This window comes from Anabrus simplex, chromosome 7 (assembly GCF_040414725.1).
Source record: "Anabrus simplex isolate iqAnaSimp1 chromosome 7, ASM4041472v1, whole genome shotgun sequence".
In the NCBI taxonomy this organism is placed as follows: Eukaryota; Metazoa; Arthropoda; class Insecta; order Orthoptera; family Tettigoniidae; genus Anabrus; species Anabrus simplex.
Genome location: NC_090271.1, coordinates 161,764,471 through 161,792,141, shown reverse-complemented (window position 1 = coordinate 161,792,141; position 27,671 = coordinate 161,764,471). Strand labels below are relative to the sequence as shown.

Genomic DNA, 27,671 nt, shown 5'->3' with positions numbered 1-27,671 from the left:
CTAATGCTGGAGATATAACACGAGGTGTTGGAGAACTAACACTCAATTTCAGAATTACTGCTCCTCTCACTGTCACGATCAATACTGAAATCTTCGTCAGAACTTACTGACAATGCTCCTAGTAGATCGAAAATTTTGTCTTCATTGTAATTTTTCACCAGTCTTCCAACACGGTCATTTGGAGTTTGCAGAACCAGTAGAATTATCATTGCCACTTTCATCCATTACTACACGTTGGAAAGCAACAGGTCACAAACCAATAACACAAACACGTAACTCAAACTTCGGTCTGAATGCCATTATAGCAGAACAAAGCCCAATCGCTGTGCGTTCAGTAAACACAAGCAAAATTGGATCATATACAATGACGCATGTGTGTATCAACGGCATGTAGCGCGGGAACCACACGATGCACATGCACGTTAGAGAGCCAACATGTTAAATGAAGCAGGGTTTGTGTTTAGTGTTAAGTAGCTCATAAGACGTTATCATCTGAGATGTGAAGCTTGTAGAGTCTGTTAAGTTACTGTTAGGCTCTTTTTCCAGATTGAATCATGTTGTTTTCTGTACCTTATATACAGCTTGCCTATGTTTTGAATACATTGCAGTATTCTTTATCATGGTGGCTGATGTACTCCTCTTCACAAAGGAACGGATTTCGGTGTAAAATTCTTATGTGGTTGAAATTTAGTACACAATATTCCTACAAAGTTGTACAATGACGTAGTGAAAACCGCACAAGCCACTTTCAATTTTTAATGCCAATATTGAACACCGAAAACCTGCTGGTTGATGGCATTAGCAAGAAGGTGGTGAGAGGTAAAGCTGATCTTGAATCCTAGCAGCACGCGATGGCTCGTGGCAACCAGGCAGCAACCTACTGTGCCGCATTGCATTTCCCACCTTCCACCTTGCCCTAATCCCTTCACTGTCTTATCAGTTTGGCAGGGCTATGCAAAACAAACGTGATTTTTTTTTATGGACAGGTCTAATCAGTGTGACAATTTCATTTTGTCTTTTTTTTTTTTTAATTTTACTGGCACAGACAATAATTAATTTTTAAAACTTCAATTTACAGTCAGATTATTTACAAATGTCAGAAATTGATGACGACGATGTTCATGACTTCCATGTTTCAGTTGCAAGTCACATATAACCCATGTGCCAAGCGTGACTGACAGAACTAACCTATTTCATGTAAACTGACTAATGATATGTATATTGGTGTAGGAAGTGGTATTATTATAAATGAATTCTAACCTTAACCATAGTTCTGCTAATGCCATAAGAGAGTGTGTTACGTATAGATATAAGATCCCAAGTCATATGGAAGGGCTATATTGTTGTAATTCAAAGAATTTTGAGAAGAATACCTGCAGTGTGAAATTTAGATGGATACTATGAGATAATAATATTGATAGACATGACGACGGCTATATATTGCAAAGAAGAAATAGATCCTGTATGTATTAGAGGCAAATGCAGAAGCAGTATCGTCGAGGGAAGTTTAATGTTATGACAAATGGGAGGTTATTAAGAAGATTTGAAATGAGAAAAGCAGTGACTATGAAGTGATAGACTTGAATATATATGGAAAGGAAAAAATACGAAGGTGCATGCGTCTGTAATTGCGAAGAAAGAAGATATTGTGAAATTAAATGGTACATGAGTAGGATCGTATTGAATAATCATTGTATGGCAAGGTTTATGTCCAGAAAAGATTATACAATATGATCACAGCATATTCCCATCTTAAATAAAAATAGGAAATAGTTAAGTAAGACTTTATTAAGACTTTATTTTTAAGAATATCGTAACTATTTCCTACATCATCCTCACATTCATTTGTAATTTATTTTTTAAAAAAATCAACCACAATTACGAACAATCAGGATCCTGATTTTTCAACTTTCAGATTGAGATGCAGGCTGAAGATGCCCTTAAATAAAGGGCGAAATATGTCCCTATAATTTAAAATCACTTTTTGTGTATTGAATAGGTGGAATAAATAAATATTAATATTTCTTTGACTTTATTGTACAATTCAATACGGACCAAAATATGAGAATTATAACATGTAACAACTAACACAAATCAGACCTTATTTTTAGATCATAATAAAGTCAATCATAGCAATAACGGATACACGGGATCTGGAGCGTACAGATTGACATGCTCACAATGTGGATTTTCATATGTCGGACAGACTGGAAGGAGTTTTTTTACATGATATATGGAGCATTACAACGCAGAGAAGGATAATACAGTAAATACTCGGCAATGAGCATACATATGAGGCAGACAGGACACCAGTTCACTTCGATAGAGAAGGACTTAACAATAATTAAGAACATGAGAAAAGGTAAACTCTTAAATGAACTAGAAAGTTTATATATTTTCTTGGATCAGATTTATAACAAAGATAAAAATCTTAATGATGTCACGGACGTAAAAAGCTCATTATATGAAGTGACACCCGATTTGTTGAATATGGTTAGAACAAGTAAAAATAAATCCCCTTTTATATTCAGTTCTATAGGTTTAAAGATTCCCTCCAGCTCTCCAAGTGTCAGACCCGCTCCGGCCAATCAGAGTGGCTCCTGTCCTTTAACAGCTCTGACGCATAAAGCTCCACCTACCCCCTCTTACCCCCTGTGTTTCCTCACCCCTTCCCCTGCAAGTTTCACACCGCCTCTGCCACATAGATATAACACTAGAAGCAGGACCAACAGACAAGCTAACACTGCTATAACGGGAGGACGTATATAACATCTACACATACATGTAAGTAACAATTCTACTCCAGTAAAAATGGAAGACCTTTTAACTTTTCCAGGAGTTTAAAATTTCTTTCCGTTTCGTTTCATTCCAGAGAAATGACGTCCCATTCAACTATCAGATATTCTCTACGAAGGGCCTTACGTCCAATATAACTACATTTCACCTTTTAGATATTTTTTAGCAACAATTCCAGCTAATATCTCATTTTATATGTCTCTTATGACAAACTCTGCATTCTCAACCATTATTATTTACGACGCACCAAATGCGGATTTCACGACTTGCACAAAGTTGTATTTTCTACAAATGCTCATTTTTATTCAGTTTGGACACAGATTTTAACTATGGGCAAGATTCTTTGGTGATTATATTGGAATTACATGCTTGAAAATATACAAGTATCACACCTCATAAAAGATGAAGATAGAGTTTTAGCTTCAGAAGCATAGTTTTTGACTGACATTGATTTATAATCTACTTTATCATCACGTTTTAATTTAATATTGTCCATATTTCAAATGACTTCCTATTCTGGTTTTAGCTTTACAATGTTAATTGTTTCACATTTTTATTGAATATTCAAGTTTAGCATTTTAAGTTTGACAAAAGGCTGAAGATGCCCTCTAGTAAGGGCAAAACATGTACCATTAATTTATATAGCTATTTATATTAATGTAACCACAGAACAGTGTGTTGTATTGAATAGGTGGAACAGTAAAAATACCTTTGTTATTTCTTATATGAATAACTTTCAATACAGAAAAAATCATGAGGATAATTAGTTGTAAACCGGGGTATGTAAAAATTGTTAGATTTTTTTGTCGCACCTGAGTTTTACTGATAGCCCTTTTCAAAAGTTGGCAGGTAGGCATAACGTTAACAATTTGAAAATTCGACAGATTTATTTTGCGAAATAAAATGAAATGAGAAAATAACGGGAATATGTCAACTTAATCAATTTTATAAGCATAATAATGTGAATTCACAGTATTTAACTTTTTAGAAATGTTTTTTCACTGCCAGAATAGACCATCGTGTCCACGAGTCTTACAAGGTCAACTTCTCCCACTCCATCAACTCAACTCATGTGCGTGTCTCATTCTGCTTAAGAAGCTGGTCAGTAACAGTCTTATTTTCTCCCTGTGTTATGTTATGGCTAGTATTATGCCTTTGAAATCCAAAAATACGGTAATGCTATTATTAAAACTAACACGAAATTCTAAAAATATCACGCAAAATTCTTCAGAAATAACCCTGATTTCCACCAACAAAAAAAGACTAAAAACGCAGGTCCCTAGCAATAACTGATTCAGATTACTTAATGACGTCTGGTATTTTAACAGTAAAATGTATTGATGAGAAAATGAATACAACAAATTTAAACCTGGGAAGTCAAGTAGTCGTAATGGGGTACCACCACATTTAATAAAGGGATGTGCAGAGTTAGTAATGTTGCCACTGTGTACGTTATATATTTTATTATATTTTAATTGTAAAATCGTCGCCATAAGACCTATCTGTGTTGGTCCAACGTAAAGGAAATTGTAATTTAAAACGTTAAATTTAAAAAAAACTCACGATATTCCCAGACTTGTGTAAATTGAATTGAATTTCCCCCATCTTCAAATTGTGATATAATACATTAATAGATAACTTTTGACCATTCTGTTATTTGTGCTCCTACCAGAATTTTTTAACATATTTTATATTTTTGTATCTTTTGCAATGTCAAACCATATTTATCACAATATCAACATGGGTTTTATCCAAAACGATCGTCAGCTAATTTGATGAAATTAGTTCAGTGTATGTTGATTTCAATGGTTGATGCAATATAACCTATTTGGACTTTTCTGAAGCTTTTGATAGGTTAGATCATGTTCTTCAAACATTGTAAACTTTTGGGTTTTCATTCAGATTATTAAAATTTGTCACTTCTTACCTATCTTACAGGAAACAGTTTGTTGCATATTCTCAAGCAAAGTCTTTTGCTTTTGATGTTAATTCTGGTTGTACCTTCATTGTTTGTATTGTTTATACATCATTTACCGGATTTTATACAATTTTTGAAGTGTTTGTTGTTCACAGATGATGTTAAGATATTTCAAGAAATTACTAATTGCTATGATGCCTTAAAATTACAAATAGATCTGGATATATGTTATGAATGGAGCATAGCAGGCAGACTTCCATTTAACATTAAAGAGGGTTTGCAATTACATTCTCTAGGATTAGCAATTATTTATATTTTAAACACAAAATAAATAACCAAGAGGTAAAAGGATAAGCAGTATAAATGATCTTGGCATTTACCTGGGTACATTAACTTGCAACCTTTCATTTAATTTGCATATTGAGAAAATTTGTAATGAGAAATTTAAACTATTAGGATCTGTTATAAGAAATAACAAAGATATTAGTGTTACTTAAACATATCAGTGCTATTTAATTCTTTAATACAGAGTGGATTGTAATATGTTCCTGTAGCCTGGGGGCCATCCTATAAATCTTACATCAGTACATTAGAGAGACTAAAGAATAAATTTTTAAGATGTCTGTGTTTGAAGCAGTATACAACCACTCATCATACAAAAATAGAATATCATACAGAAAAATGTTGATGAAATTTAATTATGTGTCTTTAAAAAGCTGTAGAGAACTATGTCAACAAATTTTTCTGTATAAAAAAGTAAATGGCATAATAGACAACAGTTCTTCTTTTTGGAACAATTGAACTTCAGTATCAAACTATCCAGTTTACACATATGGCAAACAGTCTGTTGTATACAAAGTAACACATTAAATTGCAAGAATTCTCCACTAGTGAGAATGTGGGAAACATTTATTAATTTGATATTACAGGGAATGCAGATTGATTTTGATGTGAATTTTTCCAAATTTTTGTGTTTGGCTGAAGAAATATTCATTAAGTGAATGCCACTATTTATTAATAATATTTTCAACTCTACAGTGTATTATGATGTCAGTAAGAATTCCTTAATGCACCATTACCATAATCTGTTTTGCCATTCTTTTCTCGTCCATCCTCTTTACATGTCCACACCGTCTTGGTTTACTCCTATCAATTATCTCATTTAGATTTTCCATTTTTGACCTCCTTTCTCACATCTTCGTTTCTCAGTCTGTCTTTTCAGTCATACTTCTTACATATTTAATTTTGCTGGCTTGAATTCTACTCTCCTCCCTACTTTTCATTGTCTAGATCTCAGCCACATTTATCAGCGTTCTGGCAGAAGTTACTAAGTCCAAAAACATAGTTTTGAGATAAATGGGTTTTAAGAAATCAGTGATATATGATTCTGTATTACTGCAAGGCTATCGAACGTTTTGGGCTAGTTCTTTTTGCAATGCCTTCTACTATGTTATATATTAAGTGATTATGTCTACTTAGTCACTTTTGCCTGGATGTCAATCTTCAAAAATGGACTTCACATTAGAGGGTAGGGTACCCTACCCCCAAAATGGTTCATTCTATTAAAATAACGACCATGCCATTGTGTAGAACGTGTTTTCTTTACCCCAGTAGTGCCTTTAACTCAAATTCGTAAAAAATGGACTTAGTCACTTCTGCCTGAACGCCGACGAATATGTCAGTATAGGTGTGTAATACATTTTGTACTTTGTCTCTTTACACTTCTTTGGTACTTCCTTATTCCAGACAAGGTTTCTTACACTCTGGTAGAATGCATTGCCCTGTTGCACCATTTCCATGTCCAGCCTTTTATTCTTCATTAATTCACTCCCTATTTGAAACCAATTTTCACATACTGCCTTTCCCTTATTCTCCTCCTCTTGATATCACCATGGTCTTGCATTTCCCTGTGCTGATTTTCATACCATACTTTTCAGTTTTCTCGTTCAGTGCATCAAGTTGTTCTTGTATTTCTTTGCTGTTTGTTCCCTAGACCACAATATCGTCTGCAAAAAGTAATAACTTCATCTCTCTATTCCAATATGCTTCCTTTGTCTCCTTTCCAATTTCATCCATAATCATTAGAAACAAAAGAGGTGACACCACACACCGCTGTTTTAGTTCAGTTTCATTTCCAACTGGAATTTGTTCGCTGCTCACGCAGTTGTTGTACGTTATCTTGCGTTGAGCCTGGATTATACTAACCCTTCACTTCCAACATAAAGAATGAGAATGACAAGAAAGGAGAGTTGCATGAGGCAATCAATGGAAAAGAATTGGGAATATGAAAAGGATCTAGTCATGACATAGATCTAACAAAGGCATATGATAGTGTACCCAGGAAGAAGGATTGGGAAACCATGGTCAAAAAGAGACTGGGTGCCATTTACAGTTTTATATAGAAAAATTTGTTACGTTGTTCTTTTATGATTCGTACTTCAAAAAGTTCTTCGTTATCCCTTGCCTATATTATAAAAGTCCATTTGCCAAATTTCACATTTCTAAGTTCAGTGAAAACTCAATTCTCCATTTTTGGAGGGATCACGAAAAAACGTACAATACGGGAAAAATAGAAAATTCTGGAAGAATTAAAACCATCAATAATTTAGCTAAACATCACATTAATGAAATGTGTATAATAATAATAATAATAATAATAATAATAATAATAATAATAATAATAATAATAATAATAATAATAATAATAATAATAATTTGGACAAAATTACATGAGTTTAAAATCTCAGTAATTTACATTCAGTTTTACCAGCAAAACTTTGTTAGTTTCCTGTCAAAACTTCTTTCAGGTCAGCAACTTTCAGCCAAACCTATTGAAACATATCTTAATGATAACACCAAAATAATAATAATAATAATAATAACAACAAAATTATAAACTTGCCCTTGACCTACCTAGCGACCACTGCTCCGCCCAAAGGCCTGTGGATTACGATGTGATGCGTAGTCAGTGTGACGAATCCTCTCGGCCGTTATTCCTGGCTCTCTAGACCGGTCACCATGTCACTGTTGGATAACTCCTCAACTATTTGTAATCATGTAGGCTGAGTGGACCTAGAACCAGCCCTCATATCCAGGTAAAAATGCCTGACCTGGCCAGGAATTGAACTAGAGTCCTCCAGGTGAGAAGTAGGCAAGACATAATTACATGAGTGAAAAATCTCAATAATTTACATTCAGTTTTACCAGCAAAACTTTGTTAGTTTCCTGAAACCTGTTGAAAAATATCTTAATAATAACACCACCATAATAATAATAATAATAATAATAATAATAATAATAATAATAATTGTTACCGTGTTTTAGTGGTAGGTAGAGGTGAAAGAAGGTGCGGGCGTGAACGGGTCTCAAACTACGGAATCAAAGTTAATGTAAAATTTAACAAGGTTATATTTTCTTTTCAAAAACAAAGAAATAACAAGCATGGCAGGTACAAAGTAGCAAATCAAAAGGGGAGTTACAATATTTACAGGATTTGGGCTTCGCGCCCTGACTTTACACTGCTTGGGCAATCAGCTCAGTTTTACCCCAAACACAAGTTTCAACAGAGGGGCAGAAAACCCCATTCATGCCTAGGAGCCCTTGCTCCAAATTACACTGAAAAGCCTCCTCGAGGCATACAACACTCAATTTTCAAAAGAGCCACTCGCTCTCAAATTTAAGCCTCTCCCAGGCCACACCAAACTCCACCTTCAAGTTGTCCTCACTGGACATAGACACAGGGGTAAAATACCCAACCTACTGAGGTCTATTAAATGAAAAGGGGCAATTACATGACCTCTAAAATAACAATTTGAGAGGAGGCGATCTTGCACTCCTAATACACTTGTTTTTAAAACCTAATCTGGCTCTAGGCCACTAATGCCAGGGCTAATCCCATACTACAGAGGTGACTTTAGAAAAGAGCAATTGGTTTTACATTAACAAAGAATAGGTTGAGAAAATAAGTTCACCTCAAAACAATGTGAGTGGGAGCTCGAGAGGGTTAGCACTCTCTATCCCAATATGCAGCTTAAAAGAGAATAGATGAAAAGATTGGTTACATTTTAGGAAAAGGTTACATGGTGGAAACGCTTCGAACCCGCTCCGAGAGTTAAACTGCCAACCTAGCAAGAAAAGAAGTTATTAAGAGGCCATTACCTGGTGTTGAACAGCTGGAGAAGAAAGAGGCGCTTCCCGCCCCCTGCTATGTACTTTACACACTGAAAGATGGAACAGAAGTGGCCTGGAGACCCAAAAATCAGCAGTTTATATCCTCTCGCAGAAGTTTCGAGGCGTTAGGGGAATGAAAACACCCTCCCGCAAATTCTTTATTGGCTAGGGTACAGAAACATATCCAAGTTGGGGGAAGATACATCGGATTGGTCGGAAATAACTCAAAGAAATTCGGGATTGGATAAATCTAAAACAAGGGGAAAAAGAGGGGTATACAGCCAACTTAAACAATAACAGAAAGAAATTTAGCAAAGAACAAACATTTGAAATAAAAATTTCTCCAACAAAATAGTTCTTTGACTCTGCACTAGGTTGCACTATTGTTGATCTTCAGTAGTGTCCTCTAGAAGAGAAAGTTCACACTTCTTACTTCAAGCGAAACAAAAACACATAAAAAATGACACAGTTCAAAAACTCAAAGTTTTCCATGTGGTGACATCTTCAGAGAAAGTAGAGAATTGATAGCGTAGATAAAGTTCAGACTTCCTCCAGCAGAGGAGTTTCAACTGGCGCAAATTTTAAATTAGCGGCGTGGAGGTGTACCGCCCGGTACAGACCTCCCCCCCCAAAAGTTCCTCCAGGGGTGACACATGAAATTGTTTGAAAACAAGGTCCAAGTTTTGATGTAGATATGGAGATTAATTGCCAAAAAATTTATAAGATTTTCCTAATTTGGTTAGATTCAGTTTCAAAATTTGTTGTTGCAGGTGAAGTAAAGTCTTTATATTTGTAGAAGTTGAATTTCTGAAGATAAACTTTTAATACTTAGAGTTGAAGAAAAATTTTGCAATTGCCACCAAATATTGCTGTGGAATTCCCAAGTGTAGTCATTGCTTATCGTAACTGTCCATGTAGTTGATGTTGATTAAGTTGAATGGCCAGACCGGCCGTTGCAGCTTGCATCCAAAAGGAGGCCACTCGGACCCCTCAAGTACCCTGAGATACCGCTCGCCCGCACTATGAGGGGAGCAGAGGTGTTGAAACACGCCGCGCCCGCGGTGAACATATACAGGCTGCGGGCAAGTAGCAGGTCGTGCGCCGCGCATCAGCCTTGGCCGGGAGGAGAGCTCCGGCTCGCCGTGCACCTGACGTCCTCGCTGGAGAAGAGGGGGCCCGACCTCTGCCCCAGTTGCTGCACGGCGCCGCGCGGCTGCGGGGGCACTGAAACATTAAAGCTAGGCGGCAGAATTGTGTTGGACCATCATCTTTTTGAGGGCACAGGCTTGGTGAAGAGGTTGAGGGGGTCAGCGGCGTGCAGATGTCCATGGCATTTAATATAATTCAGCCACAGTGTGTATTGGAGCAGGAGACGGGAGCGTGGTAATGGCCGAGGCAAGGACAGGATGGCAGTTTAACAAATCGGGGGAGGTTTCACACAAATGCTTACATATAAAACAAAATAGAAGGAGCAGAATGCCTTAAGAGGGGAAACTCAAAAAAAATATAACCTTCATATTCCTATCAAATTATATGAAGCAAGTTGACACAAAATTTACACCGGTTTCACCTGGGACAGGTGAACTCTAAATATCCTCTCGGTGGCTGGATTACTTAACAATAAGGTAACCGGCGTAAGGAAATCAAGAATAATGCATGGCCCATGAAATCTGGGGGCAAGCTTGCCCGCGGGAGCAAAGTTCTTGACCATCACCTGGTCACCTACCTTCAAAGTGGTGGGTCTCCGTCCACGATCATACCTTTCCCTAACCTTTTCATGAGACACTTTAAGATTGGCTTTAGCCTTCTTCCAAAGATCTTTAATGTTATCCGGATCTATTGTCTCGGGTAGAATGTCACTCAGAGACCAGAGGTTAGAGAGCGGCGTGTTGGGAACAAACTTGAACATCAAGGAAGCTGGAGTGAACTTATGAGATTCATGAACCGCCGAATTCAAAGCAAAAGCTAACCAATGCAGGGACGTGTCCCACCTAGAATGATCTTCATGATGATAGGCAATAAGTGCGGACCTGAGATTACGATTAACCCGTTCAGCCAGAGATGGTTGAGGGTAATAAGCAGAAGTAGTTACATGAGAGATGGATAAGTCAAAACAGAATTTACGAAAAAGATTTGATGTGAACGCCTTAGCATTATCAGACACAATATATTGGCATGGACCAAAAGAAGCAAAAATAGAATTTAGGCAAGTAATGGTGGACTGAGCGGTAGCCAGCTTAGTCGGAAATAACCAAGAAAATCTGGTAAAACCATCTACGCATACAAAGATGAACTTGTTAGCATTACCCTTTGACTGGGGGAAGGGTCCTACATAATCAATATACAGGCGTTCCATGGGGCGCGACGCTTGCTGAGAAGACAAGAGGCCTACCTTGGTGGACATGGTCGGTTTACTAAGCAAACAGGATTTACAAGCCTTTACTAGTTCACGGATTTCACCGTCCATACCTTTCCAGATGAACATTTCACGAATCTTTTCACGAGTTTTAAAGATACCAAGATGCCCTCCTAATGGGGTCTCATGATAATACTTGAAGATCATAGGTACTAGAACCGCTGGAACAACAACTTTCATCATCTTATCATGCCTCGAAGGGCAACATAGAACACCATTCCTCAGAACATAAGGGACAACATGTTCCCCAGAAGAAAGGGTTTCCATTATCGGAGCCAGCGTCGGATCTTCACGTTGGTATTTCTCGATATCCCTAAAGAGCATGGGAGCATCTGTTAGGATGGCGTTAACCTCCGATAGTATGGACTCGGAAGGTGATGAACTGTCGACCGGTTCATGGGTCTCGACGTCGTTAGAAAACATACGGCTGAGTCCATCAGCAACAACATTTTCGGTACCTCTGATATGTCTAACATCAAACTGGAAGGCAGAAATACGAATGGCCCAGCGGGCTATACGACCAGTACGACGCGGCCTACCTAAGACCCAGCTTAGGGCTTGATTATCTGTCTCCAGGTCGAATTTGACATGTTCCAGATAGAGACGGAACTTCTCTAAGGCGAATAAGACTGCCAAACCTTCGAGCTCATAGATGGAATACTTGGCTTCTTGAGCCGACAATGTCCTAGACGCATAGGCGATGGGTCGCCTCCCTAGTTCAGTCTCTTGAAGAAGGACTGCAGCTACTGCTGACGACGATGCGTCGGTTTGGACAATGAATTTCTTCGAGAAATCAGGCATAGCCAGTACAGGGGCATTACAAAGAGCTAATTTAAGGTCTTCAAAAGCGGCTTGTTGAGAAGGTCCCCACTCGAATTTGATGCCTTTCCTACGAAGAAGGTTTAAGGGCGCCGCTCTATTAGCGAAGTTAGGAATAAACTTCCTGAAGAAATTCACCATACCAATGAACCTGGCGATACCTTTAATGTCCGTGGGAGGTTTAAAATCACGGATGGCCTGTGTTCTCGAATGATCGACTGCAACACCATCAGGTGACACAATATGCCCTAGGAATGACATAGAGGGCTTAGCAAAGGCAACCTTGGACAACTTAACAGTTAACCCAGCCTTACGAAGGCGATCGAGAACTTCTCGCAGATGATCTAGATGTTCTTCAAAAGTCTCTGAAAATACGACGACATCATCCAAGTAGTGATATAAGTACTCAAACTTGATGTCGGAGAAGACCCTATCTAGTAGCCTAGTGAGTACAGCTGCTCCCGTAGGGAGCCCGAAAGGCACGCGGTTGTATTCGTATAAATTCCAGTCCGTGGCAAACGCTGTAAGATGTTTAGACTCTTCGGCAAGGGGAATTTGATTATAGGCCTGATTCAAGTCCAAGATAGTAAAGAACTTGGCCTTACGAAACCATGAAAAACAAGAATGAAGGTCAGGAAGGGGCACAGATTGCAACACCACCTTCCAATTGAGAGCCCTATAATCAATTACAGGCCTGAAGCCTCCTTGGGGTTTCGGAACTAGAAAAATAGGCGAGGAATACGCCGACTTAGAGGGCCTAATAATACCATCCTTCAACATCTGATCAATGATTTCTTTTAGAGCCTTCATTTTAGGTGGAGATAGCCTATACGGTGGAAAACGAACAGGAATCGAATCCGTGACCTCAATTTTGTATTCGATCAGGTCAGTAACACCAAGAGTATCAGAGAACACCTCGGGAAACGACTGACACAATTTGCGAATACTATCAGCCTGCTCCTCAGGTAGATGTCTAAGGTCTAACAACATCTCATCCTGGGTAGGCGAAATAGAAGAACATGATGCAGAATTACACTTTAATAGAGTTATATTACAATTAGAGGCAAATTTGAAAGTGCAAGACCTACTCTGAAGATCGAGCACAAGACCAGTGTGAGAAATAAAGTCCGCTCCCAATATAATGGGGCAAGACAAGTGCTTGGCCACAAACAATTTAACTTTCCATGTGAATTTTAAAATACGAATTTTGACATATAAGGAACCGAGAATTTCTAATGGAGAGGAATTAGCCGAAACGTATTGGATCGCCGACAAACAATAGTTAGGAAGCTTACAAACAGATTTCAATTTTGAATACCAATCAGCCGAAATAATAGAACAAACACTACCTGAATCTAAGAGAGCTGTTATAGGCTCGTTATTTAACTCAATCTTAAGAAAAGGAACCGGTGCGGGGGAATCCGCCGCAATCCTAAGACACTCTTTGGGACCTTCAAAAGATAAATTTGAAAATTGCTCGTTCCCTGAATTTACAACCTGTTTACCAGGGGCTGAGTCTCGGGAAGATGGATTAGTCGACTCAGCCGAAGCCACTAGTCACTTTTTATTATTGGCATAGGTAGAATTTGCACCAGAAGTTGAGCAGGAGGGGGTGCTATTCGAGTTTGGGCAATTCTTGGCGATATGTGAGAAAGCCCCACATTTAAAACAGCCTTGTGCTGAACCAGCTCCATTATTTGCCCTACTAGTTTTGACCAATGGACATTTATTGCGAAGATGGTCAGACGACCCGCAAGCATAACATTTACGGGGTGTGACTGGTCGGCGAGGTGGAGGCCGAGTATTACTAAACGAAGGAGGGGGTTCTTTTGCCACACGCAAAGAATCGGCGTACCTAACTCCTTCCGCTGAGACGGCCAACGCTTCAAGTTCAGAGAAAGTTTGCGGGCATGCCGCGAAACACAAATATGACCTATAAGATGGTGAAATGCCTTCTACAATGGCTTGTACAATCTGGTCCTCAGGGAAGTGCAGAGCAAACACCCTAGTATAAAACTTAATGTCCTGTATGAAATCAGCCAAGTTTTCATCCAAGCGTTGTACACGGTAATAGTACTTCTGAATAAGGGAAGACCTGGCCCTAGCCGGGATGAAGTTAGCTAGCAAATGGACATGGAAATCCTCAATAGATGATTGCTCGGCAATGGCTCTTACGATTTTATCTGAGAGAATACCAATAGCATACGGATAGATAATTTGCAAAATTTGACATGGAGAAAGAGAAAACACAAGTGCATGATCCTGAAATTGAACTAGAAATCTTAAAAATGAAATTACATCACTGGTGGTATTAACAGAAAACTTAGAGATTCCTCTGAGCAACATTGCCAATGGATGAGGCAAGCTGCTAAACCCGGGTGACATAGTAGGTAAAGGTTTCAATGGCAAGGAAGTTAATTCAGAACGGATGTTACTCAACGATGCACGGCGTTCAGACTCGTTGTCCAATGGGGCAGAGATAGTTTGAGCAGCGATGGTTTTCCTATTTACTTCTCCCTTAGGAGGTTCTTCCTCGCTACCTACATTCACTATGGTGGGTTGATCAGATTTGGGAGGAACTTCCCCAGTTAACAATTGAGTGACCTTACTAGATAATTCGGAAATATTTTCCAGGAGCGTACTAGCTTCTTTCCTCTGAACGTCATTCAGTTTTAGAGACAACAGATCGTTAACCCTATTCGAAAAATGATATAGCCTAGCTTGCACACGCTTAATTTGATTAGGAGAGGGATCATTTTCATCAAAAAAACTAACTACAGAAGCTAGCCCAGTAATATTCTCAACGATCGTGGAAAGAGAGTCGTCAATATCTTTCTCTCCCAATGTGGGGATGGAAATGGGCAGATCAAGGGACTCTCTAAGCTTATTTGTATCTACTGCAACCGTGCCTCCAGATTGCACATTTCTAATAGTCAATTCGTAGATCAACTCCTCCTTGCGCAAATAGTTAAGATGGAGAACATCGCGAGGGCCGGGCATGATGACAGAACAATTTTGAAAAAGTCAAAAAAAAATTCCAGCAACTGAGAAAATTGTTAGAGTTCGGAACAAAACAATGTTTAGCCGTCAAAAGGGGCTAAATTGAGACCCATTCAACCACGCTCTGCTACCACTTGTTACCGTGTTTTAGTGGTAGGTAGAGGTGAAAGAAGGTGCGGGCGTGAACGGGTCTCAAACTACGGAATCAAAGTTAATGTAAAATTTAACAAGGTTATATTTTCTTTTCAAAAACAAAGAAATAACAAGCATGGCAGGTACAAAGTAGCAAATCAAAAGGGGAGTTACAATATTTACAGGATTTGGGCTTCGCGCCCTGACTTTACACTGCTTGGGCAATCAGCTCAGTTTTACCCCAAACACAAGTTTCAACAGAGGGGCAGAAAACCCCATTCATGCCTAGGAGCCCTTGCTCCAAATTACACTGAAAAGCCTCCTCGAGGCATACAACACTCAATTTTCAAAAGAGCCACTCGCTCTCAAATTTAAGCCTCTCCCAGGCCACACCAAACTCCACCTTCAAGTTGTCCTCACTGGACATAGACACAGGGGTAAAATACCCAACCTACTGAGGTCTATTAAATGAAAAGGGGCAATTACATGACCTCTAAAATAACAATTTGAGAGGAGGCGATCTTGCACTCCTAATACACTTGTTTTTAAAACCTAATCTGGCTCTAGGCCACTAATGCCAGGGCTAATCCCATACTACAGAGGTGACTTTAGAAAAGAGCAATTGGTTTTACATTAACAAAGAATAGGTTGAGAAAATAAGTTCACCTCAAAACAATGTGAGTGGGAGCTCGAGAGGGTTAGCACTCTCTATCCCAATATGCAGCTTAAAAGAGAATAGATGAAAAGATTGGTTACATTTTAGGAAAAGGTTACATGGTGGAAACGCTTCGAACCCGCTCCGAGAGTTAAACTGCCAACCTAGCAAGAAAAGAAGTTATTAAGAGGCCATTACCTGGTGTTGAACAGCTGGAGAAGAAAGAGGCGCTTCCCGCCCCCTGCTATGTACTTTACACACTGAAAGATGGAACAGAAGTGGCCCGGAGACCCAAAAATCAGCAGTTTATATCCTCTCGCAGAAGTTTCGAGGCGTTAGGGGAATGAAAACACCCTCCCGCAAATTCTTTATTGGCTAGGGTACAGAAACATATCCAAGTTGGGGGAAGATACATCGGATTGGTCGGAAATAACTCAAAGAAATTCGGGATTGGATAAATCTAAAACAAGGGGAAAAAGAGGGGTATACAGCCAACTTAAACAATAACAGAAAGAAATTTAGCAAAGAACAAACATTTGAAATAAAAATTTCTCCAACAAAATAGTTCTTTGACTCTGCACTAGGTTGCACTATTGTTGATCTTCAGTAGTGTCCTCTAGAAGAGAAAGTTCACACTTCTTACTTCAAGCGAAACAAAAACACATAAAAAATGACACAGTTCAAAAACTCAAAGTTTTCCATGTGGTGACATCTTCAGAGAAAGTAGAGAATTGATAGCGTAGATAAAGTTCAGACTTCCTCCAGCAGAGGAGTTTCAACTGGCGCAAATTTTAAATTAGCGGCGTGGAGGTGTACCGCCCGGTACAATAATAATAATAATAATAATAATAATAATAATACTAACAAAATTATAAACTTTGAAGCCAAACAACAATCGATCACAAGTAGTTTTTAAGTCTGTAATCTAATGAAATAAAGCACATCCGATACAAAAGCACCCAACATGATGGCAAAATCCTTTCTTTTTTTAATCTGCCATTGTAATTTGGTCACCATGAACTGTTTGTAGTAACTTTCTAGAAGTCTTGTAGTGCATAAATTAGGCATAAGTCAACTTTTAAAGGTTATATTGAACTGAAGAATTTCAAATTTAAGTATCAATTTTCAAAAGTTCTCAAGGGCATTATATTCACTTCTGCCTGTCACTGATCACAAGCACATTGGAAAGAGAAAGAAATCATCAAAACTTCAGAAATTTTGGATTATTTGTGACCTTGAGCTCAACTGGAAAGTGTGTTGAATGCTGCATGAGCCAGTACGAGTGGGAAATGATACAAACTTTTTAAATGTGACACTGCGCATATAAAATGACTGCAGTTTTTATAAGTACATTTTAACATAGTTTTATATGTGTAAGGTGCAACATCTATTCTGGTCTTCAGAACATAATCATATTTGATCATATTAAAATACTAGATTAGTGTTAAGGAGGAGGAGTTTCAATTCCTGCCTGAAAGTCCATTGACTTTATAGTGCCTTGAGAGAAATGCCAGAAACCAGTTTGACAATAGAATCGAAAAAAAGTCAAAAATAACCCTGAACATAATTTTGAAGTTTTACAAGTACGAACATTTGACAAAACTCATTCTCTCTTCGAGTAGAGCTGTCAAAATGTGCCCTGTCTTCTTCTAATTGTTGCAGCTACAGTCTGCTTGGTGATTTCTGAGCTTTCCTTAAATAATACCTGCCAAATGCAATGCTAAGATGGTTCCTTATGCAGGTTCACTGCCAATTGCTTTCCCAGTACTGTACTTGTTCTAATTACCGCAATGATGTGACATTGTATAGATAAGAAAAGTGTTTTTCCACCAATCAATACACAATTTATTTTAAATAGATTAAACTAGTACCGGTTTCGGCTCTTTAACGGCCATCATCAGCTAGTACATGGTTTGTTTCCAGCCATTAGACAGTTCACAAGTTGTTATTGTATTAGACATCCGGATGTCTAATGGGGGATGGAAATGTATACAGTAGCATGTAATTAAAATATCAGTAGTCAAGGTAAAAAGTTACAGTAAGTTAGAACATGAGTATGTAGGACATATTAAAACATATGGGTCATAATATAAAACACTTAAAAAGTTTTAACACATTAAAATACGGAAGCCAACCAGGCAAAACATAAGGCATTTAAATATCAGAATTTGAAAATTAAACTAATGCAGAAATACAATAATAAACACAGACGAACTGCTCAGACACGAAAAACACAAAACAGGACTAATGAAATTCGGTTAAAAGAAGAAATAAAATTCCTATATCGTACGAAACAACACCTTAATAATGAACTTTACTCAACACACCTGGAAGCATCCCATGAACTCCCACACAGCTATTGGAATTACTTTCAACAAATTTCCAGAGAAAAAATAGAAGACTTAGCCATAAAGAAACAAAACACACTAAACAAAAAACTGGAAACACTGAAACAACAACAAAATAAACCAAAGCCACTAACCATAATCCAAAACAAAGATCCCTCTCTTTCTAACAAGAATTCCCAGCATAAATTCCATCCGCCTATAAAAAATCTTACGCAAACCGCATTTGACGACGTAGAAACGGATATGTTGAGCAGGGGACCCAAACACAACTGGGGTAATGCATCATCCTACCAGAATATTATAACTACCATTACCGAAACAGAACTTGCTTTACAAAGGATCCCATATGACGTACGAGACGAAGTCAGACACGAAATCAGCAGAAAGATCCCGCAATACATCAATAACATTCACAATAATAACCTAAACATGAATACCACCAATAGATCGAATTTAAACAAACTTAAAAATAAAATAAAACAGAACAATTTACTAGTAACAAAGGCCGACAAAGGCAACACTACGGTTATAATGGATACAAATGAATACATAACAAAGACTAAAAAATGTTTCCAAGACAATACTTTTTCTATTAAACGCCGAGATCCAACCAATAACATACAAAGGAATTTAAAAATTTTACTTAAAAAAACACAGTTTCTTCTCACCAAAACTGAATCTGCCAAACTCATAACAATGAACCCCCAATTACCGTCCGCGAAAGCCTACCCAAAAATACATAAAGAAGACGTACCTATGAGACCAATTATAAACTATAGAGCCAGTCCAACCTACAAATTATCGCAATTCATCCAAAAAATTTTAAAAAAGCACTATACATTTTTAGCAAACAAAACAATACTAAACTCAATAGATTTCTGCAACAGAACCAAAGAGCTAAAGATCGAACAACACCACACCCTTGCTTCATTTGACATAATAAATATGTACCCTAACATTCCTGTTAAACAAACAATCAAAATAATAGAATCTAACCTAAAAAACAATAGCAACTTGAGCACCTTAGAAATAAACGAATTCATAAACTTACTTGATTTTGCCATAAACAATAACTATTTCAGATTTCACGATACCATTTATCAGCAACAAGGCCTACCTATGGGGTCTCCTGCCTCCGGAATATTAGCAGAAATATATATAGATTACTTAGAACACACGTCAATCAAAGAAATAGATAATATACATTTTTGGTGCAGATTTGTTGACGATATCTTCGTAATTTTAGATAATAGATCCACTGACGCACAAGCTATACTGGACAAACTTAACACTCTAGATCCCCAAATTAAATTCACCAAAGAAACCGAAAATAACCGTACACTAAATTACCTAGACTTAACAATAACCAGACACGACAACCACTTATCTTACAAGATCTACAGGAAACCCATACACACCTCAAATACCATAAAAAATGAATCCATTCATCCCAATACACAAAAAAGAGCAGCCTATTATAGTATGATTTATAGAGCTTTTAACATCCCAATGACAACAGAAGACCAAAACAATGAATTGAAGTTAATCCACGACATAGCTAAACATAACGGATACAGCAAAGAAATGGTCAACAAAATCATTCACAAAATAAAATCACAACCTAAAACTAAATTAGCAAAATCAACCAAACCCAAAAAAGACTATGCCCTATTTACCTTTAACAACACCCATATATATACTATAACTAATATTTTCAAGAAGCACAACATGAAAATAGCATTCAAAACCACACACAATAGTACCAACATTATACATAACACTAAAACAGTCAATAATAACAATAAATACAACCAATCAGGTGTCTACCGTATCAAATGTAACAACTGTGACACAAGTTACATACGACGTACAGGCAGAAACTTCACCATCCGTTACAATGAACATATAAATGCAGTAAAACATAACCATTTCTCATCAATAGGCCAACATGTAGAAGAATCCAAGCATAGTTTCACAGACATCAATAACGACATGACGATACTAAACATAATCTCCAAGGGCCCACTGCTCAACATAACCGAAGATTTCTACATTTCTTTAGACCAATACGCTAACCCCAATCATAACATTAATGATATTACTGAAAAAACCAGCATCATTTTTGACAAAGCCATTCCGGCATTGATTACCTCAAAATAGTAAACACACGCTCCAACAAATCAACGAATCACAAGCCCGACCCCGCCCCTACTTCCCCAACGGCCACTCCTTCTTCCCCTCCACCTACATCCCCCTCCACAGCTAGTATGAGCCCCAGACGCACTCGCAGTAGAACACAACAAGCCTTCAAACACATTGGCACAAGACTTCCACAACTAAAGTAAGTACTCTTTCCATACACACACCAGGCATTCCTTCATACACACACCACCGGTATACTTATATTACCTTATCTTTACAGACTACAACCACAAACGTAGACGAGAGAGGTGTTGCCACCAACTACTTCTAATTCAAACTCAAGACCTGCTGTTTACTATATTAAAACTTACCAGAGTAAATCACAAGTTGGAATATATAACACAATATAAAAAATTTCTTCATGACAAAGGTCCATATCAATATGACGCATACCAGCTTCAGAACTTTCTCGAAGATTACCATACACAGCTAAAATCAACATAACATAAAAGCAAAGGAACTACACAGAAGATAGAAAAATGGAACCTATGTAACATGAACTAAAAATTTTTAACAAGTGTCTACCTATACTTACCAAATTTTAATGTGTTAAAACTTTTTAAGTGTTTTATATTATGACCCATATGTTTTAATATGTCCTACATACTCATGTTCTAACTTATTGTAACTTTTTACCTTGACTACTGATATTTTAATTACATGCTACTGTATACATTTCCATCCCCCATTAGACATCCGGATGTCTAATACAATAACAACTTATGAATTGTCTAATGGCTGGAAACAAACCATGTACTAGCTGATGATGGCCGTTAAAGAGCCGAAACCGGTACTAGTTTAATCTATTTAAAATAAATTGTGTATTGATTGGTGGAAAAACACTTTTCTTATCTATACTTTGAATCTGTCAATACGGAAAATGAAATTTATAAATAATAATGATGTGACATTAACGCCAAGATCCATAGATATGTCGTAGCCCTCCTTTCGTGAGATCCTGTTTCTTGAAATACACTTGATGGAGGATTTAGCGTTTATGGGACTGGGATTTTTGGACGGCTGATGCGAGAAATTATTTTGAGGGTCAGATAATGCAGGATTTTTAAAACATGATTTATTTAGGATGCCATGTAAATTTAATTAATAATCCAGGGAAAAGTAGTTTCCGGGAATGGATAACTGATATTCCACTGTATTGCTGTTTGGGCTACAACAAAGAAAACATATATAACTTTTTTCAGGCTTGTCTGATGGTTTGTCATAGTACGAAACTTTGAAACTGTCATGCTTTACAAAACTCAATAAAGCCATATTAGAAGGATTTCACAAGAAAGAAGCAGAAACCACTGTAGAATTTGGTAAAACTTAAATAGTCTTTGAAACATTGCTGTATTATAACAAAATTTTCTCTCTCCTGATGTTTTATTAGTATGCATATGTGACTTATGTCCTCTCACCATCTTTTCTGACATTGTTTGTTTGTGCAGGGATGGTGGTCTGCGTTTTGGAGAGATGGAGCGAGATTGTCAGATTGCCCATGGGGCTGCCCAGTTCCTGCGAGAGAGGTTGTTTGAAGTCTCCGATCCCTATAGGATACATGTATGCAACTTCTGTGGTCTCATTGCTATTGCCAATTTGCGCAATAGTACCTTTGAATGTAAAGGCTGTAAAAACAAAACGCAGGTAAAGTCATTTGTTTTCCCTTTAATGTCCACTTCAGTTGTGATGGGGGTGGTTTTATACCTTTGTTTTAATTCAGTTATCCTTTTCTTTGCATATTGTTGTATTTGGCAGATGATGACAATATATGAAGTATGTGTTGGAAGAAATGTTATAACTGTATGTCTCTTAGGTTCACTCAACTGCACAAAACTGCTAAAAACTGCCAAAATTGAAGAATCCGACACATTAGGATTCCTATAATTGAAGGCAGTAAACACACAATGAGAATTGCTGTATTTCAGTAGAATTAACTTGATTTATTGACGGACTGACCCATGGAATAATAGTTCAGTGTGTAAAATGGATGGTTAGTGTCAAATACTGTAGTTGTAAGTTGAAGTTTGAATCCCAATCTCTATCTTGTGCATTCAACATCATTATTATTATTATTATTATTATTATTATTATTATTATTATTATTGGCCATTACTAGCTGTCACACAATGTTGTAAGTCAATGACTGCTGACGATACTTTTACAGCAGCCAGAACATACACCGTATTTACGTGAATAATCCCCGCACCCTAATTTTAGGAAGGCTCATTTTGCAAATAATTAAATGAACTAAAATTCCGTCCTTTGAAAGAGTAACGTAGGCATAAACAAACATTTCATATCACTCCGCCAGGTCCACATGATCTTTACGCTAATATGAACATGTATATTTACGGATATAGCTGCTCTGCCTGAACATATTTGAGAAATACATTCTCACTGCTATAAAATTAATTTGCCATGAAAATTATCAAGTAGGCCTACGCATTTCATTAATCTGAACTTGCAGTAGGCTCAATTCCCATTAGACCGAAAGATTCGCTGTCTCTTGCATCAGTAGAATCCTCTTCTAAATTACTTACAAATTCGTTACATTCCACATCTAAAATAATTTTTCACATGTGGTCTTTTCTTGACGCGGATATTAACACGACAGGTGATGGATAATTCTTTTTCGTGCAATGTAAACAGTTGAAACACACACACCGGCGAACTCGGATGTTAGTTTTGCGATATGGTAATACCTCATTAATTCAAATTCTTTGGGACACAAAAATCAGACTTCAAATGATGTGATTCAAATTAACCGCCAACTCGTACTTCCGAAATACCAACCCTTGCTGCGTCAAAAAATATTATTTACATCATGCAAAACATTGATTCACAGTTTAAACCTTTCTAATGCAATGGAAAAGAAGTATTTCCAAAATGTATCCAACAAGCTGCATCAACTGTATTCAAATAATGCACTTGTATAAATCACTGACAAACATAACCTCACACAACGAAAGGAAAAAAAATATCAAGGACGAGAAGTCCATGCTGGCTCCCCTGTGCAAGTACTTTATTCATTGGATTACTGTACTGTATGGAATTTTAGATGCCTAGTATTTGCACGGAAAGTACCTGACGCCCTTAAAACATCGTGGCTTATCAAGCTTTCGTATGACGAGGGGAGGAAGTCTTTCGCTTCCTTTTGCATTGCAACACAATAGTGACCCTATCTCCTTTTTTAAAGTCTGTTTGGCCAGGCATAAAAAAAAAATGCAGTTTCATCGGCATTAACAATATTGTTCATTGCGGACGAATTGATTATAGTTATGAGCCACGCTTTTTCGCCAACTGTCGGCATCGCCAAAGAGAATCGCTAGTGTTCGCAGATTCTGCTTCTTCGCACACTTCCTGTTACGTGATACTGTGGCATTCCTCAAAACGCTGAATACAGAAGTATTTCATTTTCATTTTTTTCAAACTTACCAGTTATGACACAAACTGTCAACACTCCGAAGTGAGTAAAAGTGCGGAAAGCTAACCCTACACGTTCCGGAAGACTCATTCTATCGTGACACGGAGAAATTTTGAATTTAAATTACCGTGTAAGATACTATTTCTTTTATGTAAAGGCAGTTTTAAATTTGAAAACTGAATTGTTTTCTGTTAAAATATGACATATGGGGGCAGTTTTCTTCCATCTACGGTTACACAAAACATAACTGTACACCCAGTATCAAAGACTAGACGAGTCAGGAGTGTGTTGCCAACATTGATGCAAATAAAACCCGCGCCCCAATTTCGTGCCTCAAATTTTTTAGAAAAATATGCAGGGATTATTCACGTAAATACGGTATTTGTATGAGGAATCTGAACCACCCCATGAGCTCGTCTAGTAACTACAGTTGTATAAAGGCCTTCTGTTTTGATTACCACTTAAATTCTATGAGGAATAGAAGCCATGAGACGAGCAATACATTTCTTGCTAATGGCAGCCTCCTCCCAAGCATCAAGGGCTAGATCCCAAACATCATCTTGGAGCCGTGTAAGGCCAGTTCTCTCTCATAACATGCTTTGTCTCAGCCCACACGTTGGGCTTGATTCAGAGCGCAAGGAAGCCAGTCCATAAGAATGATTTCATTTTGTTCGGCAAACCATATCTGGACCATATTTCTCTTCTGCATGCAATTATATGAAGCTGAGAAATATGTAACGATAGTTTTCACTATTTCACTCAAATGCACAAAATTTGTCCGTCACAGTAGATGGTAGATGCTAGAAGATGGATTCAGTAGTACTGCAAAACAGGAAATTCCAGTAGATGGATCAGTAGTGGATTGTGGCATGTTTCAGCACCAGCCCAGGATATTGAGCTGGTGAATGCATCATGTCAGAATCAGTTTCTGTGCAATTAAGCACAGTACTGGATTTCATGGGTCCGTGGATACTGTTCGGTGATCACTCTGTTCCAATGCTGACTTGCGAAGTAGAAATGCAGGCGTTAAGGCGTAGCTCTCCAACAAACATCAGCTCTCCTGCATAGCATTTGCCATGGAAAATATCAGTTGTGACTGGGAAACTATTATTTTCTCTGGTGAATCTTCATTTTCCTTGGATAACAATAGACCGGTATAAGTATATAGAACATGGGGTGCTCAGTACGAGCCCCAGTATGTCAAGAAGTCTTCCCATAGTGGTTGCATGTTTTTACCAGTGAGGGCGTGGGTATCCTTCCATCGACTTGGAATGCTTCACAGGATACAAAATTGGCTAGATGTAGGCCAGTATATTCATATGATGAGTGATACTGTGATCGTATCAGTGCAGCAGCTGTATCCTAAGGGAGTAATTCACTTTCAACAGGACCAGTCTCCTATACACACATCAGCGATGGTCCAGGGATGGTTTGCTGAACAAGACCATCAATATTATGGACTGGCCTATTTGCACCCCAGATCTTAGCACAGTTGAAAACGTGTGGATTAGACAAAGTGTGTCATGAGGGAGAACTAGCCTGACACCGCCCCAAAATCCCAAAATGACATTTGGGGTCTTGCCCTCAATTCTTGGGAGGAGGTTGCTGAGAGCGAGTAGTATGTTGCCCGTCTCATGGCTTCTGTTCCTCACAGACTTGAAGTGGTAATCGAAACCGAAGGCCTTTATACAAGTTACTAGACTAGTCTGCAGGGTGGTTCAGATTCCATGTAAAAATACATGTTCTGGCTGCTGTAAAAATATCGTCAGCAGTCGTTAACTCATTATGAATTATTCTTATTCCACTAGGGGTCAGTTAGCCATCTACCCCACAGCCTTTTACAGGCAGAGCTGTTTATTCACTGGCCAGCCCAAAGATAAATCAAGATACTCGACCTCGTTACCTGTCTATTGCCTTTAATCATAGGATGAAAGACAAGGCGTTTTGGTTTGCTTAATGTAGTGATGAACTAACATGTTTTGTGCATTAAACAATTATTTACAGTCTGAGGAGTAAGGAGGGAGCTACCCCAGTTCTGGTAATACTGCCAACTGAATGGAAATGAAATCTGAATTGAATCAATAGTATGATCGATCCATATGAATTTTCTAAACCTTTATTATCTTAAGCCAGCAACTGTATCACACACACATTACATTATATAACATTTCTCTATGCGAATCTTGTTCCTTGCATGAATTCTATATTTTGGCTTTGCTATGTAAACAACAGTACTAGTACGTAAAGTGTATGCCAGATGTCTTATGGCAATGCATAACCAATTCATAGTTTGTGTGTTAAAGGTTGCCAATACGAATCTCGAAGTTAGCCAAGGTCTACCGATTCAGCACTAGGGAGCCGAAGTATCACTAAAAGTTTTGCGTACTGTATCTACCCCTTAGTCCCGTTTATCTGATATGAGGTCGGGGATGAGGTGAGGTGAAATGATATGGCAAGCTTTTATGGCCAGATGCCGTTCCTGATGCCAACCTGAGTTGAGGAGGTAATGAAGATGAAATGAATTATAGTGAATGAAATTGGTTAAGGAGGTGAAAGGAATCAGCTGTGGCCTGTAAAGAGGAACTGTCCCAGCATTTACCTGGAAGTGGAAAAGGGAAACCACAGAAAGAAAACCATTCTCAGGATAGCAGATTGTGGGACTCGCCTCCTGAATGCAGAGCTCGGTTCCATAGCCATATCACATTTACATGCGCAGTCATTAGGCTCTGTGACCTATGCTATTAATGGACCAAATACCCTCATGTATACTCCTATACAGAGAATTGAAATTAAATAAGGGAATTATGATAACTGTTCTCCATTAATACTGTTAGTGTATTACTAAAAGTGACTGCTTACAAGTTGCTGTAGTCAACAAGCACCAGATGGATTTGAACCACTGCAGTTTGTACCCTATTGCCCATGTACAGCACCTATACCGTCTAAGCTACTACATCCCACTTCCACTTAGCAATGAGGTATGTTATTAATGGGACTGTTGGAAAGATAGCTGCTTCTTTACCTTTATCTTTAAAAAAATAAATCCTGTGCAGTTTGTTTGTTACGAGTCAATCTAGAAATTGGATCTCAGTGATGTCTACAAGCCAGATACTGTGTATGTTTCTGTTTCATGGCCAGTGCTGTACAGGTTTACTCTGATTGTTGGTTCTCTAATGTGGTGGATTCAGTGATTTTAGCTAGTGGCCAAATTTTGTGTGGTTGAGTGTACATGTGAAATGGAAACTGTCTAAACTTTCCCACAGCTTGTATTGAATATTCACCATTTTCCTTTGTTGCCATTTTCTGATGGATGCAATACTTTTTGCATCTGTCCCTTGTCATCGGCCAGAGCAAAATGTAGCTTCCATTGAAGTCTGTCTCATTTATGGCTGTGACAGTATGGAAGCTGTTGAGGTTGTGCTGAGAAGTGAATTTGGGGCATGATTAGTGGGTCCGAGTGTAACGAAATGGATTACGCTTAAGGGTTGTTCATGCTGCAATAGCACTTTGTGGCCCATTGAGCAAATCAGTGGCAAATTACCTCATTCCTCATCTTACCTAGTACACTTCATTTTGGCACTGCCTTCAGTTTTTGCGATTTGCCAATACACAGATAACCTCTGATGGTGCTATTTGAGGATCCAGTCAGCCTGTGGGCTGATGACCTAACAGTCAAATGTAACTGGTACTCAGCTCAGAGTGCAATGTCCCTCACTGTCTTTACTCCTGCTGTGGGCATATTTAACTGTTAATATCTTTTGATTTAAAAGTTTTCGATTTAGGTACTTAAC

General features: G+C 38.0%; 1 protein-coding gene across 1 annotated transcript in view; it reads left to right on the top strand.

Moving 5' to 3' along the window:
* The window catches only part of LOC136877404 (DNA-directed RNA polymerase II subunit RPB2), a 247,864-nt gene that overhangs the window by 203,189 nt on the left and 17,004 nt on the right, over nucleotides 1-27,671 (top strand). Inside the window, exon 20 of the mRNA XM_067151413.2 lies at nucleotides 21,905-22,100. Within this exon, the coding sequence (XP_067007514.1) occupies nucleotides 21,905-22,100 (196 nt within the window). The remainder of the gene's footprint in view (nucleotides 1-21,904; nucleotides 22,101-27,671) is intronic.